At 42.9% G+C, this 16,826-nt stretch overlaps 2 protein-coding genes across 4 annotated transcripts in view; one reads left to right on the top strand and one right to left on the bottom strand.

Moving 5' to 3' along the window:
- The window catches only part of TRMT10A (tRNA methyltransferase 10A), a 12,777-nt gene extending 11,615 nt beyond the window's left edge, over positions 1–1,162 (bottom strand). Inside the window, exon 1 of one of the 3 annotated variants that reach the window (XM_069978358.1) lies at positions 1,066–1,162. The gene's annotated coding sequence lies outside the window, so the exon portion shown is untranslated. The remainder of the gene's footprint in view (positions 1–1,065) is intronic. The other 2 variants (XM_069978357.1, XM_069978355.1) reach the window with 2 other exon arrangements.
- MTTP (microsomal triglyceride transfer protein) overlaps positions 1,100–16,826 on the top strand; it is a 74,021-nt gene continuing 58,294 nt past the window's right edge. The window contains exon 1 of the mRNA XM_069978353.1: positions 1,100–1,261. Coding sequence (XP_069834454.1) covers positions 1,198–1,261 — 64 coding nt within the window. The 5' untranslated portion in view covers positions 1,100–1,197. The remainder of the gene's footprint in view (positions 1,262–16,826) is intronic.

The following is a 16,826-nucleotide window of genomic DNA, read 5'->3' on the forward strand; positions in this document are numbered from 1 at the left end:
CCTCACAGACTCTTTGGAAAATGAAAGGTGGAATCTGATTGGTTGCTAGGGACAACTGAGCCACCATAACTTTGCGCTAATCTCTATATTTTACTAGAAGACAGCTCGCCAAGGGTACTATTACCCGATCATTTTAGTAAAGGAGTGCCAATCTGCTAGATCACCGCTTATTTACTGAACCTATTACACGGCTCAATAATTGGACAGTAAGGGCTGCATGGACATCGTTAGCGAATTTTTAGCGAACGACCAACGACGATTTGAGAACATGTTGAAAGACCGAAATGAACAATTTCTCGCTCGTCGCTTGATCATTCGCTGTATTGACACGAGCCGATTATCGCTCCAATGAGATCGTTATTGCGAAAATTTGAACGATAATCGTTCCGTGTTAACGCACCATTACACAGAGCGATAATTGTTCAAATCAGGCCGATTATCGCTCCGTGTTATAGGGCCCTAACTTTTCCTCAAACTGTTGGGTGCTTACAGAGTGCAGGCTGTGATATTAGCTGATACCTGAGAACCACAGTTCCTGACCTTTAGGGTGCGTTCACACATACGGGTTCTGCAGCAGATTTGATGGCGCAGATTTGAAGCTGCAGATTCAAAGCAAATCGATTCTGGGCCATGAAATCTGCTGCGGTTCTGCTGCAGATTCAAATCTGCGCCATCAGTTCTGCTGCAGATCCTGTGCGTGTGAACGCACCCTTACACAAACCTTCATGGACACCCAATGTACCTACATGCCAAATTTGGGGCCAATCTATTGAGGCGTTTGGATGTCTATACAGAACAGACATTCACTCTCACACTGTAGATAGTATAAAGTTGCCTTCAAGTAAAACTATCCTTCAGTCTATCAAACACAAAGTGGTATTTGTCCAGCAGATCATTGTGATCATTGTCAATGACCATCTCAATGACCGGTGTGTTTACCGTACATGTTTTCTATGGAACAATGTAAGGAGGACTCCCAGTTACTATCTAGAAAGTCCTCCAGAATAATAATTAACTAAAAGACCTTTAGTCACCACAACTAACACATGGAGTTTGGATTCTGACCTTTACTACATCTAGATAAACATTGCTCTTCAGCCTCGATCCTTTCTTTCCTAGTCGGAATCTTTCTCCGGTAAGAACCGCTCACTGATTCCCGGTAAATGAACTGAAGAAGAGGAGGAAGAGACGAGAACCATGATATCGCTCACCCTGTTATTTTTGCTTTGTATTTTTTCCACCTTTTCCGCTTCCATTAAAGGTAAGCATATTTATACACAATCGCAGAAGTTTCGAGTGCGATCCTTTAGCAGGATTGTATCCCTTACATAGCCCAGACCGAGGGTAATAGTAACCTCTCACAAGGCAGATAATGTGTCATATTCTATATTTATAGGGGCTATACATGACAGAAAATAGTTTGCTGGGAGATTGTATAGCATTCCTGTGTGTGATGTGTCTAGAGATGGGCTGTTGTTTTTCCTAGTTACACTCGGAGATATAGAATTCCCATATTTTAAGGGTAATGTTATAATAGTCAGGCAGTATAAATAGTGTAGGTAAGATCTATAGATATGGGGTTATAATATGATGGTGGACTATATTAGAGAGGCCCTCTACATTTATTAGGCCATAGTTATTAAAAGTTCTAACAGTTTGAGTGTCAGGGGTGTGGGCCAGAGAGACATAAGCCTTATACATAGAGATCATTTATATCTGTGGTTTAGAGGATGGAGTTTTCTGTATTTTTTGGGGGTAGCCTCTTCTATATAACGGTTAGTCTCTTCTACATAAGGTGGAAGCCTCTTCTACCTAAGACGGTAGCCTTTTCTGCCTAAAGGGGTAGCCTCTTCTACATAAAGGAGTATCCTCTTCTTCATAAGGGGGTAGCCTCTTTTACCTAAGGGGGTAGCCTCTTCTACATAAGGGAGTATCCTCTTCTTCATAAGGGGGTAGCCTCTTCTACATAAGGGAGTATCCTCTTCTTCATAAGGTGGTAGCCTCTTCTACATAAGGGGGTAGCCTCTTCTACATAAGGGGGTAGCCTCTTCTACCTAAAGGGGTAGCCTCTTCTACATAAGGGAGTATTCTCTTCTTCATAAGGGGGTAGCCTCTTCTACATAAGGGAGTATCCTCTTCTTCCTAAGGTGGTAGCCTCTTCTACATAAGGGGGTAGCCTCTTCTACATAAGGGGGTAGCCTCTTCTACATAAGGGGGTAGCCTCTTCTACATAAGGAAGTAGCCTCTTCCACATAAGGAAGTAGCCTTTTTCACATAAGGGGATAGCTTCTTCTACATAAGGGGGTAGCTTCTTCTACATAAGGGGGTAGCCTCTTCTGCCTAAAGGGGTAGCCTCTTCTACATATGGGTGTATCCTTTTCTTTATAAGGGGGTAGCCTCTTCTACATAAGGGGGTAGCCTCTTCTACATAAGGAAGTAGCCTCTTCCACATAAGGGGGTAGCCTCACCTACATAAGGGGGTAGCCTCTTCTACATAAATTATACAGATTTGTAGTTTATTCTATTTAAAAATATCTCCAGTCTTCCAGTACTTATCAGCTGCTGCATGTCCTGCAGGGAGTGGTGTATTATTTCCAGTCTGACACAGTGCTTTCTGCTGCCACCTTTATCCGAGACAGGTACTGTCCAGAGCAGTAGAGGTTTTCTACGGGGATTTGTTACTGCTCTGGAGAGTTTTTGTTACAGACAGAGGTGGCAGCATAGAGCACTGGAAAGAATACACCACTTCCTGCAGGACATACAGCAGCTGATAAGCACTGGAAGACTTGATATTTTGTAATAGAAGTAAATTAGAAATCTATATAACTTTCTGAAACTAGTTGATTTGAAAAAAAAACAAAACATTTTGCCAGAGTACCCCTTTAATATTCTTTGTGCTTGAAACCCACATCTTCTTAAGCTCACAGATAGGCTATGTTCCGATGCTGCATGAGACCGGCCGGTCATGGAATGGCGGGTCTTATTGAAGATCATCCCTGCCGGATGATCTTTAGCGCCGCTGAGTCCTGATGCGGGCGCATCCGTGCACGGCAGCATCAGAACTCCCCACTGCACACAATAGAGCGTGCGGCCAGAGCCGCTCGCTTCACTGTGTGCACTGTGTGCGCCGCTAGGGATCCTGGCCGGAGTGTATACTATGGGGGAGATTTCTCAAACATGGTGTAAAGTGAAACTGGCTCAGTCGCCCCTAGCAACCAATCAGATTCCACTTTTCATTCCTCACAGACTCTTTGGAAAATGAAAGGTGGAATCTGATTGGTTGCTAGGGGCAACTGGGCCAGTTTCACTTTACACCTTGTTTGATAAATCTCCCCCTATGTGTAAATACTCCTGCCTGCAGCACTACGTAAGTACCGCAGAAATCACGGCCGTTGTAACATTGGCCTTGATTTCTGTGGCACCTACGTAGTGCGAACATAGCCATAAGGTGTATTCAGTTTAGAAAATACCCTGTGAGCTAAACACAACACATCTCCTAGACTAGTTATAGGCCCCAAAAAGCAAATCTGCCCAGTTATGCAGGTGAAAGGTCATATGTGCGGAGTATTGCAGTATATCCTCACATTGGCGCAGTTCTGCAGATGTTGGCAGTATGATGTAACCAGTGTAAGTGCAAGGTTTTCACTGCATTACCCATTATCTCCTATTTATTGCTCTTTTTTATTGATTGGATTGTCCTATTCTGAAGGTTAGTGCTCCTGCTGAGATAACTAGGGTTCCATCGGCCATCGACGTGTAAAGCTTACACAGCTGGTGGTTGGGCAAGGTATGAAATACCTCCGTTTAGATAAGAAGTTGGGCAGCTGGAATTACTGCACACTCATTGATAATATGGCTCTTTATAACCTTTATAACCTTAAAGGAATTCAGTATCATTTTTAGAACACGCATACATGGATCTTATCACAGCCAACCTGACCTCACTCACTGATAGAGCCGCCATACTTATTGGGGGAGATTTATCAAACATGGTGTAAAGTAGAATTGGCCCAGTTGCCCCTAGCAACCAATCAGATTCCACCTTTCATTTCCCAAAGAGTCTGTGAGGAATGAAAGGTGGAAGCTGATTGGTTGCTAGGGGCAACTGAGCCAGTTTCACTTTACACCATGTTTAATAAATCTTCACCATTGTGTAAAAGGGTTATTATCTTTGATCATGGATAGAAGCCTGTGGAAGCATCACATAGTTGTTCTTTTGCGAAACATACAAGTCTATAGACTTAAAAGGGTATTCCACTCAAACATAACTTTTCATATGTTGCTGCCCATGGTGAGACTAACAATTCATTCCATACTTGTTATTATCTATTCAGTCTCTTTCCCCCAGTTCTGAGCTGCTGCTTTCGGCTGAAGACACAAAAATCTGTGTGTGAGATTTTCTTTCTGTCCCCCCCTCCCCCCTCCCTTCTGAGACAGCCCTGGCATGCTTTATCTGCAACATTGTAGCTTTTTTGTAATTCTGAAGACACTAAAATCTGTATGTGAGCTTTTCTCTCTGTCTCCCCCTCCCCCTCCCTTCTGAGACAGCCTTGGCAGGCTTTATCTTTAACATTGTTGCTTTTTTGTAATGCTGGGAGGATTATTCAGAGGTCAAATTGCTAATGAACTGTGATTAACCCTCCCAGCATTACAAAGAAGCTACAATGTTGCAGCTGAAGCCATTCAGAGACTTGTATACATCATCTGTCTTAGAAGGGAGAGGGGGAGGAGGGGAAGACCGAGAGAAAGGCTCACACACAGATTTTTTTGTTTTCAGCTAAAAACAGCAGCTAAGAACTGGGGAAAGGAGGCTGAATAGATAATAACAAGAATGGAAGGAATTGTTAGTCTCTCTATAGGCAGCAACATATCAAAAGTTATGTTTGAGTGGAATACCCCTTTAAAGGGATCGTCTATGAACATACAAAACAATCGATTTCACAACTTACTGCTGCAGCCAGTATTGCTTCTGGTATTGCCACTGTTAGGGGGTATTAGACAGGGGGTGTCATGTACAGGGATGGGCTTCAGGATCCTAGAGGGCAACCAAAATGGTAGCCAATGCATGCTATAGGCATTTATGACTAGCTTGGCTGCTGCATTTTCAGCTGTAACTTTAAAGTGGTACTCCAGTGAAGATTTTTTTTATTTTTTTTTTCAAATTAACTGGTATCAGAAAGTTATACACATTCATAAATTGCTTCTATTTAAAAATCTTAAGTCTTCCAGTACTTATCAACTGCTGTTTGTCCTGCAGGAAATGGTGTATTCTTTCTAGTCTGACACAGGGCTCTCTGCTGCCACCTCTGTTCATGTCAGGAACTGTCCAGAGTACCGAAAAAAAAAAAGGATTTGCTCAGGACAGTTCCTTTTACAGACAGAGGTGGCAGTGGAGGGCACTGTGTCAGACTGAAAAGAAAACAGTACTTCCTGCAGGACATACAGTAGCTAAAGTACTGGAATACTTGAGTATTTTTCAGTAGAAGTACATGACAAATCTGTATAACTTTCTGACCCCAGCTGATTAGAAAGAAAAAAAATGCTGGATAACCCCTTTAAGAAAAATAGAAAATGATTTTTTTTCTTGGTCTGTCTTATGGTTCTGACCTGGGATCCTGACCTGACTGTATAAGACTGCTGGAGTGTATATACAGTACAGTAGTAGTACAGTCAGTGCACCACCATCTCCCATCCTGTACTGTATAAGACTGCTGGAGTGCATATACAGTACAGTAGTAGTACAGTCAGTGCACCACCATCTCCCATCCTGTACTGTATAAGAGTGCTGGAGTGCATATACAGTACAGTAGTAGTACAGTCAGTGCACCACCATCTCCCATCCTGTACTGTATAAGACTGCTGGAGTGCATATACACAGGGCCGGATTAAGGTTGGTGGAGGCCCTGGGCAACAATTTTGTTGCCCCCCCCCCATTTTCTTCCCCCACAAATAAACCATAGAGCATTCTATACAGGTGGCTGATTACTGTAGGGGACTGTAGCACCTTCCCCTCCTCACTCCTGGCTGTATGGTTTAGCATCCTCCTCTGTTCTGCATGTGATGGTCACTAGAGGCTGCAGTCCAGAGGAAGATGCCAGGCCCTAGAGACAGGATGGGGGAGGGGTGAGCATTGCAGTGTGTTCCCACTTAATGCAATGCGAGAACACAGCACTTTAGTACTTTCTGTGCTCTCTTGCCCTCTGTCAGCCACCACAGCAGCATATGCAGTTGTGAGTCGCAGGCAGAACCTGGACTTGCAAGTCTAAGTCTTATCTTCAGTTCCCAACCATATAAACTACCTGAAGCAGTAAAGAGCAGAAAGTACTTAAAGGCTGTGTATAATCTATAGCCGATATGCTACATGTGAATATACCCTAATGATATATGCATATATAGCTGCACACAGGCTACATCTCATATGCTGCACACAGGCTATATATACACCATATGCTGCACACAGGCTGTATATATCATACACTGCACACAGGCTATATATCATACACTGCACACAGATTACATGTCATATACTGCACACAGGCTATATATCATACACTGCACACATGTTACATGTCATATACTGCACACAGGCTATATATCATACACTGCACACAGGCTATATATCATACACTGCACACAGGCTATATACCATACACTGCACACAGGCTATATATCATACACTGCACACATGTTACATGTCATATACTGCACACAGGCTATATATCATACACTGCACACAGGCTATATATCATACACTGCACACATGTTACATGTCATATACTGCACACAGGCTATATATCATACACTGCACACATACTATATACCATACACTGCACACAGGCTATATACCATACACTGCACACAGGCTATATGTCATACGCTGCACACAGGCTATATATCATAGGCTGCACACAGGCTATACACCATACACTGCAAACAGGCTATATATTATAGGCTGCACATAGGCTGTATACCATACACTGCACACAGACTATATACCATACACTGCACACAGGCTATATATCATACGCTGCACACACAGGCTATATATATATATATATATATATATATATATACCTCTGCTCTGATATATGCCCCTATAGTATATACCCCTGCTCTGATATATGCCCCCATAGTATATGCCCTTGGCTCTGGTATATGCCCCCTGCTCTGATATATGCTCCTATAGTATATACCCCTACTCTGATATATGCCCCTATAGTATATATCCCTGCTCTGATATATGCCTCAATATAGTATATACCCCTGCTCTGATGTGCCAATACAAAACAAAACCTCATACTCACCTGATCTGGGCAGATGACAGGTCTTCTCTCTTCTGTCTCTTCTCTGTTCATTCAGCCTGTTAGCCACTGTGACAGATGCTCCAGCATGCTCCATGATGTCACATCCCTGCTGGAGAGATCAGGTTTCCTTGCTAAGGTCCCACGCTGTCCTCTCCTCAGTGAGGGGGAGGGGCGAGGGGGGAGGGGCGAGGGGGGAGTGAGGACCTCGGCAGGAGACAGGCACCCGGAAGCTTGACAGGAAGAATCCATTCAAAGACCCACCAGGGGGGAGTCTGAGCCTGCCAGGAGGGAGATGCTTACACAGGATTAACCCTACACCTCCCTCCCTCTTTGGACAGCATGCAGTGTGGCCAGTGCTGTGTCCAGGTAGGGTTTCCACATGCTTGGGCTCCCAGACACCACTTCCGGGTTGTGGCTGGTGGAGGCCCCCTAGTGGTGGAGGCCCCTGGGCACATGCCCCTTGTGCCCTCCCTTTAATCCGGCCCTGCATATACAGTACAGTAGTAGTACAGTCAGTACACCACCATCTCCCATCCTGTACAATACTGTATAAGATTGCTGGAGTGCATATACAGTACAGTAGTAGTACAGTCAGTGCACCACCATCTCCCATCCTGTACTGTATAAGACTGCTGGAGTGCATATACAGTACAGTAGTAGTACAGTCAGTACACCACCATCTCCCATTCTGTACAGTACTGTATAAGATTGCTGGAGTGCATATACAGTACAGTAGTAGTACAGTCAGTGCACCACCATCTCCCATCCTGTACTGTATAAGACTGCTGGAGTGCATATACAGTACAGTAGTAGTACAGTCAGTGCACCACCATCTCCCATCCTGTACTGTATAAGACTGCTGGAGTGCATATACAGTACAGTAGTAGTACAGTCAGTGCACCACCATCTCCCATCCTGTACTGTATAAGATTGCTGGAGTGCATATACAGCACAGTAGTAGTACAGTCAGTGCACCACCATCTCCCGTCCTGTACTGTAGAAGATTGCTGGAGTGCATATACAGTACAGTAGTAGTACAGTTAGTGCACCACCATCTCCCATCCTGTGCTGTATAAGACTGCTGGAGTGCATATACAGTACAGTAGTAGTACAGTCAGTGCACCACCATCTCCCATCCTGTACTGTATAAGATTGCTGGAGTGCATATACAGTACAGTAGTAGTACAGTCAGTGCACCACCATCTCCTATGTCCCATCCTGTAATGTATAAGACTGCTGGAGTGCATATACAGTACAGTAGTAGTACAGTCAGTGCACCATCTCCCATCCTGTACTGTATAAGACTGCTGGAGTGCATATACAGTACAGTAGTAGTACAGTCAGTGGACCACCCATCTGTTACAGTGCTGGGATGGCGCAGGGGGGGGGGGCACTTTATACAGTGGAGGATGAGTGAGGAGTCGGTGACTACTGTACTATAATTGCTGGTTTTGTTAGATATTTCTTGTGTATAATGTACTGTACAGTATATAGTGCTGTTCTGTCCTGTAATGTAGTGATTAAACTGGCCACTTTTCAATGTAATAAATGAGTATTGTATGTAATTATTGGTCGGTGCTGGAACCAATTAAACACAATTACATTATTTTCTATGGGAAAACATTGCTCAGTGTTCAGACTGCTCGGTTCTCAAACTGCGAACCAAGGTACGTCTGTATTATACTTTCATTTTGGTGGTAGAGTTGACACTGCTCTTCTCTCTTTATCAGTGTGACATTAGAATGTCAGTGTCACCCAGGCAGTGCCCTTTGTGCCATATCCATCCCCTCTCTTGTCTCCAGTTCAGGTGCGGTTTGCAATTAAGCTTCATTTACTTCAATGGAACTGAATTTGAAACCTCACCCAATCTGGAGACAAGAAAGGGGGAAAATGGCCATGTTTTTATAGCGCTGGATAACCCCTTTAATACCAAAATATTCTTGACAAATGTGGACTATAAGGGGGAGAATTCCGCTACCTTTGCTCAGTGGGAACGGGGCCTTACACCATGTTTGATAAATCTCCCCCTAAGTGTTTATAAAGAAAATCCATGATCTTCAAAATGTCCTTGCAGAATCTAGTTTTAGTATGTACATGTATTCTTTTATATTGTATAATATGCATATTTTGCTATACCTTTTATGCAGTCTTTTACATAGCATAGGATTTAGAGTTTTTCTCAGCATTCAGTGGTGTGTATTGGTATATTATGTGGATGAAGAGACTGATCCTGTCTCGTACTCATTGGATGTTTTTGCACCCAATAAACTATTTGAATAAGACTTCAGGACTTCTGGAATTCTTCTCAAAGCAGCACTGCCCAGAAAGATCTCCGCTTTTTCATTGTTTTTGGAAATTGTAATCTTGGAATTTTTTTTTTATGAGACTCACCAACAGCATTCTTAGAAAGTCTTGTGTTATGTCCCTGCTTTTGTAGATTGGTTCTTCTTTGCATCCAGGTGCTTTTTCCACTTGCTGTGAAGGATGACCCATCTACTTCCTTTATCTTGGCTTGGATTACCCATGCTCCATGGGGACATTTAACATAACACTAACCTAATGACAGCTATGAAGGTCACATTAATTTAAGCCGTCCAGATGTCCTAGTTTAGTATCCTCAAGCTAGTCTACTGACTGATCAGAATGAAAGGCCGAATTCTCTTAAGGAAGAGAGAAATATACTACAAATATCAATATATGGATTAGTAAATATTAACATATACCTGATGAATAATGTAGTTGAGATAACTGAATTGTTTTTTGGATTCAGATAAAGGTGGATTGGAAATTCTTGTTAAGCGAACATTAAGGCTACAGTATATACATATATTTTTTTAAACCTTATTATATTTTTTTTTTTCCATGAAATTCTTTTGGAAAATTATTCTTTATTCAGGCACATATGAGTTTTACATATGTAGATGGCATGTCCCATAATAATTAGAAAAAAAATCCAGTATCTGTCTTGTAGGCTGGGTTCTGCAATCCGTTTTTGCAATCCGTTTTATGCAAAAAACGGATGAAAAACTAATGAAAAAAACGGGTGCAACTGTGTGCATCCGTTTTGATCCGTTTTTCCATTGACTTTCATTAAAAAAAAACAAAAAAAAAACGGCTCAAAATGTATCTGTTTTTTACCGTACACAAAAACATAGTCGACCTCATTTTTGTGTCTGCTAAAAAAAACTGGATCCGTTTTGATCCGTTTTTCTTTTTTATAATGGAAGTCAATGGAAAAACGGATCAAAACGGATGCACACACATGCATCCGTTTTTTCTATCCTTTTTTTTTGCAAAAAACGGATGGAAAAAAACCGATTGCAAAAACGTAGTGTAAACCCAGCCTAATCAGTAAAAAAAAAAAGGTGGATGAAATACTACCTTTAGGGTATATTCACACGGACGGGCTCGCAGCGAGATTCTCGCTGCGAGCCCGGCAGGTCCTGGCAGTTCCCACACACTACATACTTGCTGCGGTCTAAACGATTGCAGCGAGTATGTAATTATACCGCCCTTAACCCCTTCTGCTCCCCCGCTGTAAGCATACATTACCTGTCCTTGCTGCACGGGATCGGCGTCCTGCTCTCCCGTCCAGCCAATCAGTGGCTGCGGCTGGGCAACACACTGATTGGCCGGACAGGAGAGCAGGACGCCGGACCCGTGCAGCAAGGACAGGTAATGTATGCTTACAGCGGGGGAGCAGGGCGGGAGCAGAAGGGGTTAAGGGCGGTATAATTACATACTCGCTGCGGTCGTTTAGACCGCAGCAAGTATGTAGTGTATGGAAACTGCCAGGACCTGCCGGGCTCACAGCGAGAATCTCGCTGCGAGCCCGCCCGTGTGAATATACCCTTAAACATTGTATGTATTGCATCTATGTATTGCATGTCTTTACACATACAGATTTATCTGACAGATTTTTTTAGCCAAAGCCAGCAATGGCTATGAGTAAAGGATAGATCCCAGTCTTTCCTTTATGACCTGTTCCCTGTTTATAGTCTGTTCCTGACTTTGGCTTCAAAGATCTGTCAGATAAATCTCTCTGTGTAAATGCTCCATTAGAGGGGATGTTGTTCTAAATTAGGTCACCTTTTCAGCTGGATTGGAGTGCTGTTTTGCCTCTCTACTTGTATTTCATGGCTGGCCATCTAGGACCTGACCGCTGGCACCTCCACACTGATATTTGAGTGCTTACTCTCCTTGACTTTTGGTTAGATAGATATAGAATGATAAAGTTAAAGAGGTTTTCCAGGAAAATTAACAGGATAGAGAAAAAGTAGGGGAGCACGGCGGGGGGGTCCGACCTCTGGACCCCTGCTGATCTTCGTATCGGGCCCTAGCTTCTGTATTATGAACAAAGTGCTAATCATTCCTATGGAGTGACGGAAAGAAATGAGTACGCCCGAAGAGCCGTACTCGCGGAGTCGGGGGGCCCTATACGGAGATCGTGGGGGTACAGAGGTCGAACCTCAGCACGATCTTCTACTTTTCTCCTATCCTGTTAATAGGAGAAAGCCTGAAGGACTCGTGGAAAATCAATGAATAGTAAGAATAATTTTTATTTCCATAACATCCTCCTTTCTGAAGGCACCATGATTGGAGACCTACCAAATTAAAAGTCTTGGGGAGGGATGACTCCTTGGAAAACTTTCCAGGCAAAGGTGCAGCCAGGACTTGCCATCACATCCAGGCAATAGGGTGACCAAGGTATGAATACTGGACCAGGTTGCTGCTTTATACATTTGATCTGTAGAAGCATCCGTTCTATATTAACCCAGGAGGAGGTGGCCCCACAGTAGGCTTCATTCCTCTTTTGCATTCTTAGAAAAACCCTTTAAAGTGTATGAGAAAATGGCCGTCTGTGCACACATTATAAGGCTGGGTTCACACTACGTATATTTTAGTCAGTATTGTGGCCCTCATATTGCAACCAAAACCAGGAGTGGATTAAAAACAGAGAAAGGCACTGTTCACACAATGGTGAAATTGAGTGGATGGCCGCCATTTAATGGCAAATATTTGCTGTTATTTTAAAACAACGGCTGTTATATTGAAATAATGGCAGTTATTACTGTTATATGGCGGCCATCCACTCAATTTCACCATTGTGTGGACAGATCCTTTCTGTGTTTTTAATCCACTCCTGGTTTTGGTTGCAATATGAGGACCACAATACTGACTGAAATATGCGTAGTGTGAACCCAGCCTAAAACAACAATTTATTTTACGCTGTGTACAAAAACAGCTGTTTCTCCATAGACGTTTATGTGGTGTTTTACTAGATTAAAAACCTTCCCTTTTTTTATTGGCTATATGGTGCTTTTATTTTACTAGTTGTACTGTGTGTGCACCAAGCCTAATAGAAGGCAGCATTTAACTAGTAGTGATGCTGAGAAATTTAGGAATGTAGCTTGGTGTGAATGCTGACGCCATTTGTCATTCACTCATAGAAATATTTTTTCCTGTACAGGTACGCCCTGACCGCCTATCACCAGACGACCCAGGATGTAACCGTACTCCCTTGGTGTCTAATGTGCTATGAAGCGCGCTCAGGAGTGGAGCCCACTTCATAGCAGGTGAGGGCCGGCTGCAATCAGCCGATCATGCTGCAGCCTGTCAATAACCCCTTAAATGCTGCGGCACGATCGCTCCGTTTAAGGGGAGATAACTGCTCTGAATGGGGTCTCCTGCCCAAGAGAAGAAAGCTCCTGCTTCCGAGTAGGCCTGTATCTGTACTGCCATGGCCTGGTTTGAGCTAAGCAGGGGGCATACATGATATGCCTCCTGTCCATTCTGGCAGGATTGAGATAAGTGGCAAAGCACAGCATCACGACTAAACGCTTTTGGTGCTAGACACTAAGCTGCGATCTGTCCAGATTGCTGCTTACTGTTCCCCCCACTACATGGGCTTAGTGCACTACACTGGGCCAAGCGACAAAAAAGGGGTTAAGTGGGGGTGTAGGTTATGAAAAAGAGAGAGAACAAAACAAAAAAGTGTGTAGGGACCCTCTCTTTTCCATAATCAGACAGGTAAAACCAAACAGCAGCAACATTGTAATACTAGGATGGGAAGGGCAATTTTTTCCCCAGTCTAATAATACTAGCATTCCCACTTAACGCCTTACTGGCAAACTGAGCAGGAAGTATACATACGGCTGCATAGCCATGGGCCCACACAGGAGCAGGAACATCAGCATAAAGGATATTTCCCCTATATATAAGTTTGATTGATGATAACCATTAACCTGTTATATATGTATAAACAATAATTATTTCAGTCATTCTTCTTCTTTGTAGTAACACCTGAAAGGGTTGATTTACTTTTATTTTTTGTTCATTTTTGTTTCGTTTTACATTTTGGAATATTCGTCCATACTCCTATTTGTGTTGTAAAGAAATATTACTGTTGCTACAAACCAAAACTAATAGGAAACTATCCTTCAATTATAAGACATGCATGGCCTCCTACATAACCCCGCAGTGACAGCTGTTGTTATCCTGTGACCGGATCTTTAGACAGGCAGAGTTCATGGAGCCCTACGTGTATGTGTGGGAGGCTGCTCAGGGAGAATGTCAGCAAGAATTTCTCTTCTTGTTCCTCTTTATAAAGACTTGTCTTAATGACATCTAATGTCAGGATAACCTTTTAATATAAATGCACCTGAGTTTACAGTGTATCATTGCCATAGTCATGTTGTCGCATAGTGCCACATACACTTATATATTCTTATTAAGCATCTTTATAATATTCAGGTGCTATAAAGGGGTTGTGCAGCGAAAATCTTTTTATTTCAAATCAGCTGGTGTCAGAAAATTATATAGATTTGTAATTTACTTCTATTAAAAAATCTCAAGTCTTCCCATACTTATTAGCTGCTGTATGTCCTACAGGAAATGTTGTTTTATTTCCAGTCTGACTCAGTGCTCTCTAGTGACATCTCTGGCCGATACAGGAACTGTCCAGAGCAGGAGAGGTTTTCTATGGGGATTCATAAAAAAACGAGACAGAGTTCCTGTCTCGACCAGAGATGTCAGCAGAGAGCACTGTGTAAGACTGAAAAGAAAACGTTTCCTGCAGCACATTTAGCAGCTAATAAGTATGGGAAGACTTGAGATTTTATGATATCAGAAAGTTATATAGATTTGCAATTTACTTCTATCAGTTGATTTGAAAGAAAAAGATTTACGCTCGATAAACCCTTTAAAGCTCATATGAGTTACAGGGAGATGACTACTTGTGGGTTCACCAACCCCCATCCCCCCCCCCCCCCCCCGATGTCATTGGCTGATTGTTTATTTATGGTTTTTAACAAGGGCTGCAAGAACATTGGTAACGATGTCCCTGAAGCCCTCGCTAAACGATTATCGGGCCCTGTAATAGGCCCAGTAAACGAGCGCCGATCTAGCAGATCGGCGCTCGTTTACATTATTGATCGGGCCCCCATCGGCCCGTGGAATAGGACCCTAATAAAAGAAACCCGTCCTACAGACGGTTAACAACAAAGTAATGAACGCTCCTAAAACAGAAATATGTTGTTGACTCCAGATCATTACTATTAAAACAACATTGTAATACCAGCTATACCTTCTGATACGGGTTCATTCATTTCTACTTGCATTCGTTTTTCTGTAAAAGTCAAGGCCTCTTCAATGAGTCATGATGCAGGAAATACACAGTAGCATTTAGAGTCATATTACAGACTGATGTTGGCTACACGTGTCACTTCATAGAAGGCACAGGCACTTCATAGAAACCCTCACCTGCTAATAAATTCCCTTTAAAGGGAATGTGTCATCAGAATATGATCTATTGTTTAAAGAAAGTTTTTATGTTAAACTTTTTTTTAAAGAATTTTTGGTGACATTTTTTTTCGAATTTTCCATTTTTATATATATATATATATATATATATATATATATATATATACACATACACATGCACTCACCGGCCACTTTATTAGGTACACCTGTCCAACTGCACGTTACCACTTAATTTCTAATCAGCCAATCACATGGCGGCAACTCAGTGCATTTAGGCATGTAGACATGGTCAAGACAATCTCCTGCAGTTCAAACCGAGCATCAGTATGGGGAAGAAAGGTGATTTGAGTGCCTTTGAACGTGGCATGGTTGTTGGTGCCAGAAGGGCTGGTCTGAGTATTTCAGAAACTGCTGATCTACTGGGATTTTCACGCACAACCATCAATAGGGTTTACAGAGAATGGTCCGAAAAAGAAAAAACATCCAGTGAGCGGCAGTTCTGTGGGCGGAAATGCCTTGTTGATGCCAGAGGTCAGAGGAGAATGGGCAGACTGGTTTGAGCTGATAGAAAGGCAACAGTGACTCAAATAGCCAACCGTTACAACCAAGGTAGGCAGAAGAGCATCTCTGAATGCACAGTACGTTGAACTTTGAGGCAGATGGGCTACAGCAGCAGAAGACCACACCGGGTGCCACTCCTTTCAGCTAAGAACAGGAAACTGAGGCTACAATTTGCACAAGCTCATCGAAATTGGACAGTAGAAGATTGGAAAAACGTTGCCTGGTCTGATGAGTCTCGATTTCTGCTGCGACATTCGGATGGTAGGGTCAGAATTTGGCGTCAACAACATGAAAGCATGGATCCATCCTGCCTTGTATCAACGGTTCAGGCTGGTGGTGGTGGTGTCATGGTGTGGGGAATATTTTCTTGGCATTCTTTGGGCCCCTTGGTACCAATTGAGCATCGTTGCAACGCCACAGCCTACCTGAGTATTGTTGCTGACCATGTCCATCCCTTTATGACCACAATGTACCCAACATCTGATGGCTACTTTCAGCAGGATAATGCGCCATGTCATAAAGCTAGAATCATCTCAGACTGGTTTCTTGAACATGACAATGAGTTCACTGTACTCAAATGGCCTCCACAGTCACCAGATCTCAATCCAATAGAGCATCTTTGGGATGTGGTGGAACGGGAGATTCGCATCATGGATGTGCAGCCGACAAATCTGCGGCAACTGTGTGATGCCATCATGTCAATATGGACCAAAATCTATGAGGAATGCTTCCAGCACCTTGTTGTATCTATGCCACGAAGAATTGAGGCAGTTCTGAAGGCAAAAGGGGGTCCAACCCGTTACTAGCATGGTGTACCTAATAAAGTGGCCGGTGAGTGTATATGTATTTATAGATCTTGCAGTTTTCATTCTCACCACTGGGGCTTAAACTAAGCTGAGACTTCCTGTTGTGTCTGTAGTGGTAAGAGAATGCTGCTGTAAAGTGATCTGTATAGCATTGCAGCAACATGTCACACCAGTAGATACAGGACACAACAGCAGCTCCCTGTGGAAGGACCTCTATATAGGTAACAGAGCACGCTCAGTAATGTCTCACATTTATCTCAAGGGGGCAGAGTCTGTCTATTGTCGTCTACCTCCATACTGTTAAGAACAGCTCATGCAAGATGGCAGCCCCCATAACAATGAACAAAACATAAAATAAAAATGAAAGTCATAACATAGAAACAAAATCAAACAA

Source organism: Dendropsophus ebraccatus, chromosome 7 (genome assembly GCF_027789765.1).
Source record: "Dendropsophus ebraccatus isolate aDenEbr1 chromosome 7, aDenEbr1.pat, whole genome shotgun sequence".
Lineage (NCBI taxonomy): Eukaryota > Metazoa > Chordata > Amphibia > Anura > Hylidae > Dendropsophus > Dendropsophus ebraccatus.